This window comes from Erythrolamprus reginae, unplaced genomic scaffold, assembly GCF_031021105.1.
Source record: "Erythrolamprus reginae isolate rEryReg1 unplaced genomic scaffold, rEryReg1.hap1 H_53, whole genome shotgun sequence".
NCBI classification, from domain to species: Eukaryota; Metazoa; Chordata; class Lepidosauria; order Squamata; family Dipsadidae; genus Erythrolamprus; species Erythrolamprus reginae.
The window spans coordinates 11,683-29,092 of NW_027248510.1; the positions used below are offsets into that span (position 1 = coordinate 11,683).

General features: G+C 43.2%; 1 protein-coding gene across 4 annotated transcripts in view; it reads left to right on the plus strand.

Annotated features, from left to right (window-relative positions):
* Positions 1-4,759: 4,759 nt before the first annotated feature.
* Positions 4,760-17,410, plus strand: part of LOC139155761 (zinc finger protein 850-like) — a 30,489-nt gene continuing 17,838 nt past the window's right edge. Inside the window, exons 1-2 of one of the 4 annotated variants that reach the window (XM_070731035.1) lie at positions 4,760-7,471; positions 12,064-12,259. In XM_070731035.1, coding sequence (XP_070587136.1) covers positions 5,590-7,471; positions 12,064-12,259 — 2,078 coding nt within the window. In that variant the 5' untranslated portion in view covers positions 4,760-5,589. Of the gene's footprint in view, positions 7,489-11,972; positions 12,717-15,564; positions 15,572-17,410 lie in introns of those variants that run through there. The other 3 variants (XM_070731037.1, XM_070731033.1, XM_070731034.1) reach the window with 3 other exon arrangements.

Sequence of the window (17,410 nt, forward strand, 5' to 3'; positions counted from 1 at the left end):
TTCTCTAGGCTCACATGCAAAAGTCAGTTGCTAGAATGAAAAACGATTTGGCATTTATACAGTGAAAACATCTTGCAAATGCCTTAGGTAAAGACGGGACCATAATGTTTTTCTTCTGCTCTCAGGAGATGGCAATCACATAGGCAACATCTGTGCCTGAAACGTGACTAATAGAGGAGTTGTAACCATCGAGCACCGAATTGCTAGAAGATACCGGAAAAGAGAAGAAACGCAGAGGAACTTCCTCTTCCGGAAGACTCGGGAGGAATGTGGTGTTAGAGCGTCTTTTGTGCTCTTCCGAGGACCGAAGCAGCCGCTGGAAGGTGAGTTGAGGGCAGGTGGGGGGAGAGTCCGGGAGCAAGTCGGACTGTTTGGTTCCCTCCAAGGCCTGGAAGCAGAGAAGCAACCGGGCTGAAGCGCGTCAGCTGCTGGTGCTGCAGGTTCCTCCTCTGCCCAAATTTAATCCCACTGGTGCTGTACTCTGTGATACTGGTGGCTGCAATTTTCTGCTGGTGGGAAGATTGAAAAAGTCTCTCAAGTTAAGGTTGATTCTCTGGGAATGGCTTCCCTCCAGAGGTTGTGAGTTTCTCCATCACTGGGGGTTGTGAGAGAGTTGGGAGGGACTTTGCGGGTCTTCTATTCCGATCCCTGCGCAAGCAGGAGACCCAATACCATTTCAGGCAATCGGTTAACTGTTCTCAGGGTCAAGAAAATTCTCCTTAGTTGTTGGCTGGTTCTCTCCTGGGTTAGTTTCCAACCACTGCTTCTTGTCTTTCCTTCTGGTGCATTGCAAAATAAGTTGACCCTCTTTTTCTTGATCCCTCAAGTGTTGGAAAATGGCTGTCCTGTCATACCTAGTCCTTCCTTTCACTGGACTAGACAAACCCAATTCCTGCAACTCTTCTTTATATCTTTTAGCCTCCAGCCCCCTAATCATCCCTACTTCTCTTCTCTGCGATCTTTATAGAGTCTCTACTACACTTTTTTTAATGTGGCAATCAAAACTTGTCACAGTAATCCAAGTGTGATCTTACTAAAGCATTATAAATCGATATGAACACTTCTCATGATCCTAAGTGTAGCCCTTTGTTAAGACAGCCTAGGATTGCATTAGCTTTTGTGGCTACTGCAATCACACAGTTGACTCTTTTTAGGGGATTGTTCACTAATAATAATAATAATAATAATAATAATAATAATAATAATTATTATTATTATTATTATTATTATTATTTATTAGATTTGTATGCCGCCCCTCTCTGAAGGGTAGGACTTCAAGATCCATCTGATAGTTACTGCTATTGAGCCAGGTTATAAAAACTGATTGTGAGCAATCTTATACTGCAACAAAATTATTGGATTTCAGAAAAACAAATGTTAATGAAATGGGGGAATATTTAAATATTTTTATTATTACTATTTATTAGATTTGTATGCCGTCCCTCTCCGCAGACTCGAGGCGACATACTAATAATGAATTAAGAGAGTGGGATATAATGGTAGAAGCGAGTGCCCAGTGGACTGTATTAAAAAAGGCCATCTTAAAAGCCACTGGACCGTATGTAAGGCAAATAACTAAAGGTAAAAGGAAGAAGAAACCGCTTTAATGAAAAAAACTCTTCTGGAAGTATAGCTGACAGTTGTATAAAATGAGACAGAAGGAGGTGAAACAGGTAATATATGCCGCTAAAGCCTGAAAAGAGGAAGAAATTGCCAAATCTGTAAAGAAGGGGGATAAAACCTTCTTTAGATATATAAGGAGAAAAACTGCAGCATCACAAAGTTTGTACATACATTGATGTGAATAAGGAGGTCGCTGAATAGCTACTTCTGCTCAGTTTTCTCACAAGACAGCTTACAATATACAGTAATACCTCGACTTACGAATTTAATTGGTGTCGGGAGGAGGCTCGTAAGGTGAAAAGTTCGTATCATGAAACATTGTTTCCCATAGGAATCAATGGAAAAGCGATTAATGCGTGCAAGCCCCAAAATCAGAAACCGTCCGCCACCACCGAAGGAGGCTTGAGCCTCCCGATCCTCCCCGCCCCTTTGCCATGCATGTCATCCTGCATGCAGGATGCCATGCAGTCAGGAAGGTCATCCTGCTTCCCCCCCCCAGCCAAAAACACAAAGGCGGTCTGCCGCCGCCCGCGGAGCAATGGGAAGCTGAAGCAGCCGGCGGTTTGAGCCTCCCTTTGCTGCATGCTGCTTTGCCCTGCCTGTGGTCGTGGGCGAAGTGCTGGGGGGAGGGAGTTAGGAAGGTTCTTTTTCTTTCTTTCCTTTCTTTCTCTCTTTTCCTCCCTCTCTCTTTTTTCTATCTGTTTCTCTCTCTTCCTCCCTCCCTCTCTTTCCCCCCCTCTTCTTTCTATCTCCCTCCCTCATTCTCTCTCACTCTTTCCTGCTCTTTCTCTTCCTCCTTTCCTTTCTATTTATCTCTCCCTCCCTTCTTTCTCTCTTTCTTCTCTTTCTTCTCTCTGTCTTACTCTTTTCTTCTTCTTTTTTGCCCTGCAACACCACTCACGTGCACAAATATGTTTTTGGGTCCAGAAGCGCAGGGGCTTCCCAGGAAACTTTCCTTTTTCCCACCTGGGACCCGGAGAAGGCAGCTGTCAGATTCGGGCCGAAAACGCTCTGAGGCAGCAGCAAAAGCCCCGCCATCAGCCCAAGCAATTAGTGTGATGAAGTAGGAGTGGGAGGGCGCCAGGCACCGGGCAGTAGCCGTGGGATGGTCGGGGGAACCGCGATAGGCCGGCGGCCGGGCTTGGGTAGCAGGTGGGCCATGGCATGCTGGCGGCCAGATCTGGGTGGCGATGGGGGAACCGCGGTAGGCCGGCGGCTGGACCTGGGTGGCGGGTGGACTGCAGCAAGCCGGTTGCCTGATTTGGGCGGCGGGGAGACGGCGGGGGAACCGCGATAGATAGGCTGCCTGGCCTGGGTGGCGGGCAAGCTGTCGGCTGGGTCTGGGCAACGGGGCCGTGGCGGGGGAACCACGATGGGCCAGTGGCCGGGTCTGGGTGGTGGCCGGGGCGGAGCAAGCCAGCGGCCGGGTCTGGGGGGCTGGGCGGCAGCGGGGGAACCGCAATAGGCCGATCGTATTCTGCAGTTTTGCAGCCGAGCCAAAGAGACGGGCTAGCAGGCGCTGCTCCGACTCTGTCTGCGATGGCGGCGATCCAAAGGAGGCAAAAGAGCCCAAGTGTTGGAGCTGCCGCCGCCACCCCTACTTGTAACTTCAAGCATAAACCTCTCTCTCCCCCTCTCCTTCCTTCCTCCCTCTCTCTCCCTCCTTCCCTCTCTCCCTCCCTCGCCCTCTCCCTTCCTCCCTGCCTCTCTCCCCCTCCTCTTAATAGTCCCTCCGTAGGGGATCTGGAGTCTCCCCGGTCTGTTTGATACTCCTGCTCCCGGGAAAGCTGGGTTCTGTCCTGCAATGCCATCCGGGGGCAACAGCTGCCCTCCTGCCCTGCCCCGGGGCTTTGGGTCTTGCCTGCCTTTCTCCTCCCCAGCGGCCAGCCTGGCCGCACCTCTTCCTAACCTCCCTCCCTCTCCTCCTCCTCCCATCTCCCTCCCAGCCTCCCATCCGGCCGACAGCTCCCCGGCGATGCAAAGCCTTGAGTAAAAGCCTTATGGGAAAAGAAGACGAACCTGAGGGGGGGTCCCTGGGCGGTGGGTGTAGATGGGATTTAAAAGGCCCCCTCTCCTGTCCTTGCGGGGGAGGAGAAAGGCGGACCAAAGCCGAAGCCACGCCTCCTCTTCCTCCTCCTCCTCTTCTTCCTCTGCCGCCTCCTGGTTTAAGAACCTTCTCAAGCTCAGAAATGGCACAAGGCACAGCTCCAGCGCAGGGCCTGAGCGCGCCATCCCCAGGGCAGGAGGGTGGCTGGTGCCCCTGGAGGGCATCGCAGGATAGAACCCAGCCTTTTGCTTCTGCACGGCAAGGCCTTCAGGCACCTGAAAGAGAATCGTGCTGCCACAACGGCATCCTGAGCAACACGGAGCCTTCCCGGAAGCGGCAGGGGCTTCAGTGGAGCCCAGGGGTTTCCCAGCAGCTACCTGTCAGACTAAGCTTTTGTTGCCTGCGAAGAAGCCGCAGAACCAAGCAAACAATTCAACAAGGGCTGCTCCCTACAGGGAGGGAGAGCTTCGCCCTCCGCTCTCCTGAAGGCTTTTGCTCTGTTCTATGGCTTCTTCGCAGGCAACAAAAGCTTAGGCTGACAGGTAGCTTCCAGCCAACTGGGCGTCTCTTGGCAGAGCAGAGGCTTCCTCCGCTGGCGCTGGGAAAAGGCTGAACTGCCCCACTCCTGCCTTTGTGCAGGTCTCCGGGAACGGCTGTTTTACCCTTCCGCTCCTGACTTGGTTCAGCCGCGGCCGCCCTGGCCAGTGAACTTCCAGGGTCTCCGGCTGCTTAGCTCCTCTCGATGCAGCTCAGCCGAACAAAACCTCCCGGAAGAGAATCCCAGCGGGGGCAGCAACCAAATAGGAAATTCCGGGTGGTGACAGTCACAAGGCAGGGGAATCCCCGGGGCAGTAAGAGAGCACATGCGCTGTAATAGACCACACACACCCGGGCTCGGGTTCGTAAGGTGAAAATGGTTCTTAAGACAAGGCAAACAAATCTTAAACTCTGGGTTCATATCACAAAAAGTTCGTATGAAGAGGTGTTTGTAAGATGAGTTATCACTGTAATATATATATATATTTCTTTTTTCAAATGATATCTAATTATTTTATAAACAATTAAAATTCTCTTTTTCTTTGAATCTTACAGACTAAGAGGATGGCAATAACAGCACTCGGGACAATTGTAAATAACAAGCAACATTGAAAACGAAGAAAATCAAGCGAAAAAATCATAATATTTTCCATTTTTCAAAGAAAACCATACAATTCTCCTCTTCCAGAAGCTGTTAGACAAGAGAGAGAAAATCAAGAAACATTTCAAGCTCAAATAAGCAGATTATGTAAAACTCAAGAATACGTTACATGGTTTTTCCTCCATCAGCAAAAAAGGGAGATATCTGGAAGGTCAGTTGAAATGAAAAGGTCAATAATAAAGCCATGTAGAGCAGACAGTAATGCAGGCCTCTCCCAGTGAGGAAGAAAATGGCTTGAATGAAAGCACCACTAAACAAGGCATTGTCCATATTTTTGATGAACTCAGCTTTGGAAAACAAGATATTGCAAATCACAGCTGTTTATGAGGAGCTAGACAGGAGAAGACTATCTAAAGGTAGGAAAAATTAGTCAGAATAGTTCCCTTGTGATTCTTGGAACAAACTACACAAGAGATAAGCCACAAAAGAACCCCCAAAGTATTAAATCTTTAGTGAACATGGCAACATGGTGGTACGCCAGAAGACACACATGAGGGTGGAAACATATGACTGTACAGATTGTGTGAACATTTCATTAGAAATTCTCAGGTCATGAGACACTAAAGGATGCAGACATAGGAATAACACAATTTGAATATCCGTTCTGTGAGGAAAGTTTCCAAGAGAAAATTCCAGTCTAGTGAAGCACCCAAGACTCGCAAAAAAGAGAAAACATTTGAATGTGCTGACTGTGTAAAAAAACACGGTCACAATTTCAGTCATGAATCACCAGAGGAGTCACACAGGAGAGAAACCCTTTGAATGTCCTGACTGTGGGAAAGGTTTTAGTCAGAGTTACCACTTGGTGCAACACCAGAGGACTCACACAGGAGAGAAACCCTTTGAATGTCCTGACTGTGGTAAAAGTTTTAGTCAGAGTCAACACTTGGTGCAACACCAGAGGACTCACACAGGAGAGAAACCCTTTGAGTGTCCTGACTGTGGGAAAAGTTTTAGTCAGAGTCAACACTTGGTGCAACACCAGAGGTCTCACACAGGAGAGAAACCCTTTGAATGTCCTGACTGTGGGAAAAGTTTTAGTCAGCGTCCCCACCTGGTGACACACCACAGGACTCACACAGGAGAGAAACCCTTTGAATGTCCTGACTGTGGGAAAAGCTTTATTGATAGTTCTCACCTGGTGACACACCAGAGGACTCACTCAGGAGAGAAACCTTTTGAATGTCCTGACTGCGGGAAAAGTTTCAGTCAGAATTCCAGCTTGGTGACACACCAGAGGACTCACACAGGAGAGAAACCCTTTGAATGTCCTGACTGTGGGAAAGGTTTCAGTGATAATTCCAGCCTGGTGACACACCAGAGGACTCACACAGGAGAGAAACCCTTTGAATGTCCTGACTGTGGTAAAAGTTTTAGTCAGAGTCAACACTTGGTGAAACACCAGAGGACTCACACAGGAGAGAAACCCTTTGAATGTCCTGACTGTGGTAAAACTTTTAGTCAGAGTCAACACTTGGTGCAACACCAGAGGACTCACACAGGAGAGAAACCCTTTGAATGCCCTGACTGTGGGAAAGGTTTTAGTCAACGTTACCACCTGGTAAGACACCGGACGACTCACTCAGGAGAGAAACCCTTTGAATGCCCTGACTGTGGGAAAGGTTTTAATCAGAGTTACCACTTGGTGCAACACCAGAGGACACACACAGGAGAGAAACCATTTGAATGTCCTGACTGTGGGAAACGTTTTAATCAGAGTCAACACTTGGTGCAACACCAGAGGACGCACACAGCAGAGAAACCATTTGAATGCCCTGACTGTGGGACAGGTTTCAGTAATACTTCCAAACTGGTGACACACCAGAGGACTCACACGGGAGAGAAACCATTTGAATGCCCTGATTGTGGGAAAGGTTTCAGTAATAATTCCAGCCTTGTGATACACCAGAGGACCCACACAGGAGAGAAACCCTTTGAATGTCCTGACTGTGGTAAAAGTTTTAGACTGAGTCAACACTTGGTGAAACACCAGAGGACTCACACAGGAGAGAAACCCTTTGAATGCCCTGACTGTGGTAAAAGTTTTAGTCAGAGTCAACACTTGGTAAGACACCACAGGAGTCACACAGCAGAGAAACCATTTGAATGCCCTGACTGTGGGACAGGTTTCAGTAATAATTCCAAACTGGTGACACACCAGAGGACTCACACAGGAGAGAAACCATTTGAATGCCCTGACTGTGGGAAAGGTTTTAGTCAGAGTCAACACTTGGTGAAACACCAGAGGACTCACACAGGAGAGAAACCCTTTGAATGTCCTGACTGTGGGAAAAGTTTTAGTCAGAGTCAACACTTGGTGAAACACCAGAGGACTCACACAGGAGAGAAACCCTTTGAATGCCCTGACTGTGGGAAAGGTTTTAGTCAACGTTACTACCTGGTAAGACACCGGACGACTCATTCAGGAGAGAAACCCTTTGAATGCCCTGATTGTGGGAAATGTTTTAGTCAGAGTCACCACTTGGTGCAACACCAGAGGACTCACACAGGAGAGAAACCCTTTGAATGTCCTGACTGTGGGAAAAGTTTCAGTAATAATTCCAGCCTGGTGAAACACCAGAGGACTCACACAGGTGAGAAACCCTTTGAGTGCCCTGACATAGAAACATAGAAGACTGACGGCAGAAAAAAACCTCATGGTCCATCTAGTCTGCCCTTATACTATTTCCTGTATTTTATCTTACAATGGATACATAGAAATATAGAAGTCTGACGGCAGAAAAGGACCTCATGGTCCATCTAGTCTGCCCTTATACTATTTTCTGTATTTTATCTTAGGATAGATATATATTTATCCCAGGCATGTTTAAATTCAGTTACTGTGGATTTATCTACTACGTCTGCTGGAAGTTTGTTCCAAGGATGTACTACTCTTTCAGTAAAATAATATTTTCTCATGTTGCTTTTGATCTTTCCCCCAACTAACTTCAGATTGTGTCCCCTTGTTCTTGTGTTCACTTTCCTATTAAAAACACTTCCCTCCTGGACCTTATTTAACCCTTTAATATATTTAAGTGTTTTGAATATGTCCCCGCTTTTCCTTCTGTCCTCCAGATTATACAGATTGAGTTCATGAAGTCTTTCCTGATACGTTTTATGCTTAGGACCTTCCACCATTCTTGTAGCCCGTCTTTGGACCCGTTCAATTTTGTCAATATCTTTTTGTAGGTGAGGTCTCCAGAACTGAACACGGTATTCCAAATGTGGTCTCACCAGCATTCTATATAGCGGGATCGGAATCTCCCTCTTCCTGCTTGTTATACCTCTAGCTTTGCAGCCAAGCATCCTACTTGCTTTCCCTACCGCCTGACTGCACTGTTCACCCATTTTGAGACTGTCAGAAATCACCACCCCTAAATCCTTTTCTTCTGAAGTATTTGCTAACACAGAACTGCCAATACAATACTCAGATTGAGGATTCCTTTTCCCCAAGTGCATTATTTTACATTTGGAAACATTAAACTGCAGTTTCCATTGCTTTGACCATTTATCTAGTAAAGCTAAATCATTTACCATATTACAGACGCCTCCAGGAATATCAACCCTATTGCACACTTTAGAGTCATCAGCAAATAGGCAAACCTTCCCTATGTCACTCACAAACATATTAAAAAGAATAGAACCCAGAACAGACCCTTGTGGCACACCGCTTGTAACCTGACTCTGCTCAGAATACTCGCCATTAACAATAACTCTCTGATGTCTATGCTTCAGCCAGCTGCAAATCCATTGAACTATCCAGGGATTAAGTCCAATCTTCACTAATTTATCTATCAGCTCTTTATGTGGAACCGTATCAAAGGCTTTGCTGAAGTGCAGGTAGGCAATATCCACGGCACCACCTTCATCCAACACCTTTGTGACATAGTCAAAGAAATCAATGAGATTAGTCTTACATGATTTGCCTTCAGTAAAGCCATGCTGATTTGGGTCCAATAAGTTATTGTTTTTTAGGTGCTGATTTATCCTCTTTTTGAGTAGAGTCTGCCCTTCTTCTGGATAGGCACAACACTGGCCATTCTCCAATGCTCAGGAACTTCTCCTGTTAACAAGGATTGGTTAAACAAATCAGTCAGGGGGGTGGTAGCAATGACAGATCTGAGTTCTTTAAGAACTCTGGGGTGGATGCCATCTGGACCCATTGCCTTATTTATCTTTAATCGTTCAAGTTCTTCTAAGACATCGGCTTCTAAGATCACTGAAGCTGAATCCGTACAGCTGGAAGAAATGCTATATCCCTCTATAGTATTATTTTGTAAGGTGTCTTTTGAGAAAACTGAACAGAAGTAGCTATTGAAATGGTCAGCGATCTCCTTATTGCCATTAATGCATGTATTATTCCCGGTACTAAGCTTCGTGCTGCCGCAGTTTTTCTTCTTCCTATCACAAATATATCTGAAGAAGGTTTTATCTCCCTTCTTTACAGATTTGTCAATTTCTTCCTCTTTTGAGGCTTTAGCAGCATATATTATCTGTTTCACCTCCTTCTGTCTCATTTTATACACCTCTCTATCAGCTATACTTCCAGACTCTTTTTACCTCCTATAGGCAGCCTTTTTCATTGACTATAGCCCTTACATCAATGCTAAACCATAACGGTTTCTTCTTCCTTTTACCTTTAGTTATTTGTCTTACATACAGTCCAGTGGCTTTTAAGATGGCCTTTTTTAATACAGTCCACTGGGTGCTCGCTCCTGCCATTTTATCCCTCCCCTTTAATTCATTATCTAAATACACTGGGAGCTCGCTCCTGCCATTTTATCCCTCCCCTTTAATTCATTATCTAAATATTCCCCCATTATATTAAAATTTGTGTTTCTGAAATCCAATACTTTGGTTGCATTATAGGATTGCTCAAAATGAGTTTTTACATCAAACCACAAACATAGATGGTCACTGCAACCTAAATTTTCTGCCACCTTGACCTCTGAAACCCAATTCCTATTCGTAAAAACTAAATCTAGAATATTCTCCCCTCTAGTTGGTGTCTTAACCAGCTGTGCCAGAGCTGCTCCTGTAAAGGCCTCTACTATATTCTTATTTTTGCATGTAAGGGCACTGGGGATATTCCAGTCAACATCAGGCATGTTGAAATCACCCATAACCACAATATCTCCCTTTGCTGCCATTTGCGTAATTTCATCCACCATTTTGTTGTCATATTCCTCAGATTGCCCTGGAGGCCTACATATCACCCCAATTCTAATGATAGAACCTTCTTTATTTTGCATGCAAATCCATAGAGTCTCCAGATCTTGACATGTATTTTGAATTAGTGCTGTTTTTAGACTTTCTTTAACATAAATGGCTCCTCCACCTCCCCTTCTCTCTATTCTATCTTTCCTATTCTGTATATCCTGGTATGGATATTTCCCATTCATTAGAATCCTTAAGCCATGTCTCAGTTATGGCAACCAGATCCAAATTATCTCTAGATATTATGGCCATTAACTCACAGAGCTTGTTGCTCAAGCTTTGAGCATTCGTGCACATTACCCGAAGAACATTATTTTCATTATTAGTTTGCCCCTTATCATCAACAACTACATCTATTTTATTTGCAGCTCCCTTTTCATTAGCTTCCAGAAACTGATTTATCCTCATTGGTCGGGGACAGAAATCCTCCACATCTGGTACATCTCTGTCCCCTTTACCTAGTTTAAATGCCTGTCCAAAAAAGTCCTGAATTCCTGGGTACCTCTGTATGATGGATGCAAACCATCCCTCTTAAACAACTCCCTATTAGACCACCTACTGACATCATGACTTACATAGACAAAACCTTCACCTTTAAACCACTGCCTTAACCACACATTAAACTCTCTGATACAAGTTGTTTTATCCTCCTGGCCACAAACCGGTAACACCTCTGAGAAAGTCACTGAATCAGTTATTTTACCCAGCTCCACACTTAGACATTGAAAATCTCTTTTTACTAAATTAACATTTCTCTGGGACAAATCATTTGTGCCAAGATGCACCACCACATCAACGTTATTACCTTTACTCACAGCCTTGACAATGTTTGTAATCCGCCTCCTGTCCCTGCTGGCAGTGGCTCCTGGGAGACACCTCATCACCTTCACCACATCCTTACTCTATCCCAAATGAACACCTCTAACAATCGAATCACCCACAAGAAAATGTGTCCTCTTTTTATTTCTACTAACTGCCCTTGGTTTGGTGACACTATGCACCTCATTTACAACAACTTCTCCTTTGAACATCCCCTCATTCTCCACCTGAGGGGCCTTGCTAATACCTACAACATCCTTACTATTTAAATCCACAAGAACATTATAGGAATTGGATACAGAGAGACCAAAATTGCTATGTTTTTGCTCAACTGCACGTAATCTTCCTGAACCAACAGTTGTCCACAGAGCCCTCCTCCTCGGGAGGCGCTTTGGAAGTGGAGGCTGCACACATGGCTGCATTACAGCACGTGGCTGGGACAATCTTTCCACTTCTGCCTGCAAGCTACAAACTAAGGACTGCAATCTAGAGATATCGCCATATAAACTATATGTCCTTATGCAAAGAGGGCAGCTCCCCAAGTTCCACAAGGTACTACGGAACACAACAGCCAAACAAGTGTTACACTGCACCAAACCAGTCATCTTAACAATGTATAGAAATACAAGTACTTAGCAAGAAAACCAACCCCTATTGCTACCCAACTTTGCTGATTTTGGTTTGAAGTTTTCTCTACTTCCCAGTCTAGACCCACTCCAGCCTAATGTGTGAGTGGTCTGTGCTTAAACACAATCAGCCAATAAATTTGTCCCTTACAGTCTGTAATATCCCCTCCTCCTTGAATTAAAAAAATACAAACTGTAAAAGAGCACCAGTTTTCTCTCCTCTTTCTCTGTGTTCTGAAAGTGCAATTTAAAATGGCTTTCCCCACCTTTTTATACTTCCCAGTCTAGACCCACTCCAGCCTAATGTGTGAGTGGTCTGTGCTTAAACACAATCAGCCAATAAATTTGTCCCTTACAACCAGTAATATCCCCTCCTCCTTGAATTCAAAAAATACAAACTGTAAAAGAGCACTAGTTTTCTCTCCTCTTTCTCCCCTGTGACTATGGGAAAGGTTTCAGTAATAATTCCAACCTGGTGACACACCAGAGGACTCACACAGGAGAGAAACCCTTTGCCGTCAATCTTCTATGTTTCTATGAATGCCCTGACTGTGGGAAAGGTTTCAGTAATAATTCCAACCTGGTGACACACCAGAGGTCTCACACAGGAGAGAAACCCTTTGAATGTCCTGACTGTGGTAAAAGTTTTAGTCAGAGGTCCCACTTGTTGCAACACCAGAGGACTCACACAGGAGAGAAAACTTTTGAATGTTCTGACTGTGGAAAAAGATTTAGTTGCACTTCCAGTCTGGTGCAACACCAGAGGACTCACACAGGAGAGAAACCCTTTGCCGTCAATCTTCTATGTTTCTATGTTTCTATGAATGCCCTGACTGTGGGAGAGGTTTCAGTAATAATTCCAACCTGGTGACACACCAGAGGTCTCACACAGGAGAGAAACCCTTTGAATGTCCTGACTGTGGTAAAAGTTTTAGTCAGAGGTCCCACTTGTTGCAACACCAGAGGACTCACACAGGAGAGAAAACCTTTGAATGTTCTGACTGTGGAAAAAGATTTAGTTGCACTTCCAGTCTGGTGCAACACCAGAGGACTCACACAGGAGAGAAACCCTTTGAATGCCATTACTGTGGGAAAGATTTCAGTCAGAGGTCCCACTTGTTGCAACACCAGAGGACTCGCACAGGAGAGAAACCCTTTGAATGTCCTGAGTGTGGGAAAAGTTTTAGTCAGAGTTGGAGCCTGGTGGAACACCAGAGGACTCATACATTAGGGAATCCCTTTGCATTTCCTTTTTTGGGGGAAAGGTTTTAGTCATAATTCCAGCTTGGTGAGACACCAGCAGACTCACACCATTGGGAAACCTTTGAAATGTCCAATCTGTGGACATTAACATAAATCATCCCTTATTACACACAAGGAAATTCACATGAGGCAACATTTCAAGAGTTTAGAGAAGTCTTGAATTTCATTTTTTGAACTCCCATTGAAAATGTAGGTGAATACCGTAATTGATTGTTGGAATTTTGGCCTGATTTAGTTTACTCTCACATTTCTCTGGATTAAATTTATAGGTGGGTAGAAAAGGAAAGTGGAAAATGGCCTCACTCGCATAACATTGACAGGTTTAATATGTTGTGTAAGAATTGTTAAATCTCTGCTGGTAATCTATCTGGTTCTGGGGGTCTTGTATTTTTTTTTTCTTTTTACCATCTCCATTAGCTCCATCATTGTTATTTTTTCATTAAACATATTTTTAATATTCTCAGGCACTTTTGGTAATTTAGCTCTTCCCAAATTATCTCTTACTCTTAATTTTTTTTTGTCATATAATTTTTTATTAAATTCATGAACTGTTGGAAATGCAGTGAGTTACCTGGCTCATTCTATCACATGTGATGGACTTGTCCGGAAGCACGTAAATTTTGGACCCAAATTCAACATTGGATTCAGAAGATTTTAAGAAAGACTATTGATCTTAGATCCAAGATATACCTTCTGAGTATTTTACCAGATAATTTTGATGAAGAAGAGACATATTTAATTATACATATGATTACAGAAGCTAGGGTTGTATATGCACAATGTTGGAAACAGAATAGGATACCAACGGAAAGGGAGGTTTTGAGAAAAACTATGGATTGTGCAGAGATGAGTAGATTGACTTTAAAATTTAAAGATAAACAAGACTCAGATTATTATAAAATTTGGGGGAAGTTTTATGATTGGATAGAAAATTAAGAGATATATTATGTATTAGTAATTGGTTAATTTTGGAAAAATTGAAACAAGAGAATTTGATTCAAGCTTTGCAAGCCAGATGGCAAAGATGAGAAATGGTGGTAGCACTATATAATGATATAACACAAAAATTACTTATTATTTAGATATACTGTAAACATATAGAAATTTATTTTACGATGTAGGTGATATATTATGAATAGCTTCTTTTACTAAAGATACATATATAGAGAGAGAATTTTTAATTGGCTATATGATATAAGATTAAATTTAGATAAAAGATATTTTATTATTCTTTACATTGTTATAACCTTTTGTAGTAAGACGGTGAGGGGAAAATTTTAAGTTAGAATTTTAAGAATTGCTAATAATGTATAAAATTAACAGAAACTTTTATACGGGGAAAGATAAGACCCTCCATGGAACGAGTAATGAGAAAAGAGGGGACAAATTTGTAGATGATACCAAACTGACAGGAATAGCCAAATCTCCAAAAGATATAGAAGGATCTTGACAGATTTTAACATTGGGCTCTATCAAATAAAATGAAATACAATGGTGAAAAAAGTTAGGTTCTACATTTAGGCAGGAAAAACAAAATTCACATGTACAATATATGTGGTACATTGCTCAACAGTAGTAACTGTGAGGGATATTGAAGTCCTAGTGGACAACCATTTAAATATGAGCCAGCAATGTGCAGCAGCTGCCAAAAAAGCCAACACGGTTCTAGACTGCATTAACAAAGGGATAGAATCAAGATCACACAGTGTTAATACCATATACTTACATCAACTTTTGCAGGAGGATTTGGCTTTAAGTAGTAAACACCTCTAACTGGAAAACCAGTAGCAGTGACTTTACCATTCTTAATGATGTAAGCTTCTGTTAGTTTATGAGTATTAGGTATTTATCATCTTTTATAATATTCATATCAACCATTCCCAATATGAGTGTTTCTGGTTCAAATTTGATCTCTATTCCGGTTATTTCCTTTATCCATTTCCATTTTAATTTTCAAAATTGTCTAACTTTCCCACAGGTCCACCACATATGAAAGTATGTGCCTAAATCGTCTTTACACTCCCAACAGTTTGGAGACATTCCTTTATAAATTTTTGCTAGTTTAACTGGTGTAAGATACCAACGATAGAAAGTTTTGTAAAGGTTTTCTTTATATACAGAAGAGATGGTAAGTTTTGAATTATAATCCCAGAGGTTTTCCCATTTATCTAGCTCAATTGTGTGGGCTATATTTTGGGCCCATTTAATCATAACCTCTTTGACTCTCTCTTCCTCCATTTCATTTTTAAGGAGGCATCTATAATTGTAATTCCAAAGGTTTTCCCATTTATTTAGCTCAATCGTGTGGCCTACAGTCTCTTGTTTACTAATACTACCCAATCTTTTAATCATAAAGCAGAGGCAGCTTGATAGTATAGCTTCTAATTTGGTAGACCCATGCCTCTTTGTTTTTTTGCAGCTTGTAAAAGTTTGCATTTAATTCTGGGTTTTTTCCCCTTCGAAATAAATTTTGTAACCGATTTATCCAATTCTTTGTAGAATTTTTGTTCATTTCTAATTGGGGCTGTCTGAAATAAATAAAGGACCTTTGGGAGTACGTTCATCTTAATTACTGAAATTCTACGTAACAGGGATATCTATAATTTAGACCACTTTAATAGATCTTTCTGGATATCCTTTAATAATTTTTGGTAATTATCTTCTTTTATTGAAGTACATTTAGCTGTTAGCCAGATTCCCAAATATTTAACTTTTTTAACCAACCTGATTCCTATGCTTTCTTCCAATTTCTTTATGTGTTTTTTAGACAGATTTTTAGTTAACATCTTCATTTTATCTTTGTTAATTTTGAGTCCTGCTACTCTTCCAAAATTTTCCATTTCCCTTAGTAATTCCAATCCAGAAGTTAATGGATTCTCTATAGACTATGTCATCCGCTAAAGCTTATGTTCTGTAATGTTTATCTTTGTAATGTTGATTTTGTAATGTTGAGCATTTGCCCAGGTTCGCCTGGTGCACCAGTTGCGACCGTATTTGGACAGGGAGTCTCTGCTTACAGTCATTCATGTCCTCATCACCTCAAGGTTCGACTACTGCAACACTCTCTACATGGGGCTACCTTTGAAAAGTGTTCAGAAACTTCAGATCATGCAGAATGCGGCTGCGAGAGCAACCATGGGCCATAGTTGATACGCCTATCAATGTTATTTCTAAGGTGCGTGGCCGCGCACCCCAAAATAACTTCCCAGGCAGCCTTTTCTAAGGCCGTGCAACGGGAGGTGCCGCCCGCCCCTGCCCCCCACCCCAGGCGCCTCCAGCCCCTCTTGTCCCTGGCCTCCCACCGCTGCTCGCCTGATCTGCCCCTCTCTCCGGCTTTCTCCTCCATCTCCTGCCTTGGGACGCAGCTCCTCCCGCAGCGGTGGCGGCTGCAGCTTCTCCTCATCTGGCCGCTAGTGAAGGGGCTGCAAGAGAGGAGGGGCAGGTGTTCTCGAAGCACTCCCAGGCTATAAGAGGATTTTCTCTGAGTGCTCCGGGAGCGCCCGCCCCGCCCCTCTCGAATTGCAGCCCCTTCGCTCGGGGCGCTTTCCCCGAGCGCTTCAGGTATGCCTCAAAATAAGAAAAACCTTCCGCGACCTCCAGAGAAGAAAGGAAGAGACAGAACGAGAGAGAGAGAGAGAGAGCAACAGACAGAGCGATGTAGAAAGAAAGATAGGGAGAGAGAAAGATAGCAAAAGAGAACGGGAGAGAGAAAGAGAGAGCAACAGACAGAGCGAGATAGAAAGAAAGAGGGAGAAAGTGAGAAAAAGAGCAGGAGGGTGGAGAGAGAAAGAGAGAATTTTTTTCCTGTTTGTCTGTCTGTCTGTCTATCTATCTCTATCTATCTGTTTATCTATCTATCTATCTATCTATCTATCTATCTATCTATCTATCTATCTATCTATCTTTCTTTCTATGCCGTTCAGTCCCAAAGTGACTGCCGCTCAGACACTATACTTTTCCGGCCACACAGAAATAAAATTTGAGAGAACATTGACACCCATGTCTCGTCAACACTCCACATGGCCTGCACTGGCTGCCGATCAGTTTCTGGGCACAATTCAAAGTGTTGATTATAACCTATAAAGCCCTACATGGCATCGGGCCAGAATACCTCTGAAAGCGCAAAACTTTTACCTTAGACTACAACCTCACTCCTTTCCTAAGAGGTGTGTAAGGTGTAATTGCACCAATGTGTCTATCATCCCTGTCCTACTGTAATATTGCCCAAATTTACCTCTACGTATTTTGCTTTTGTTGATATTTATACCTATTATCATGTACACATTTTACAAATAAATAAAATAAAAATATGTCATTTAAAAAATAAATTTAGGAGAAAATATCCCCCCCTTTTTTTCTGTTGGTCTTGTAGATATGTATGTTTTGTACTTTATGCATTGATTAAAGACTAGAAAAACTGCAGAGAAGAACAACCTAAGTGATTGGGACTGGAGGCTAAAACATATAAAATACGATTGCAGGAACTGGGTATGTCTAGTTTAATGAACAGAAGGACCAGGGGTGACGTGATAGCAGTGTTCAAATATCTCAGGAGTTTCCACAAGGAAGAGAGAGTCAACCTATTCGCCAAAGCACCGGAGGGTAGAACAAGAAGCA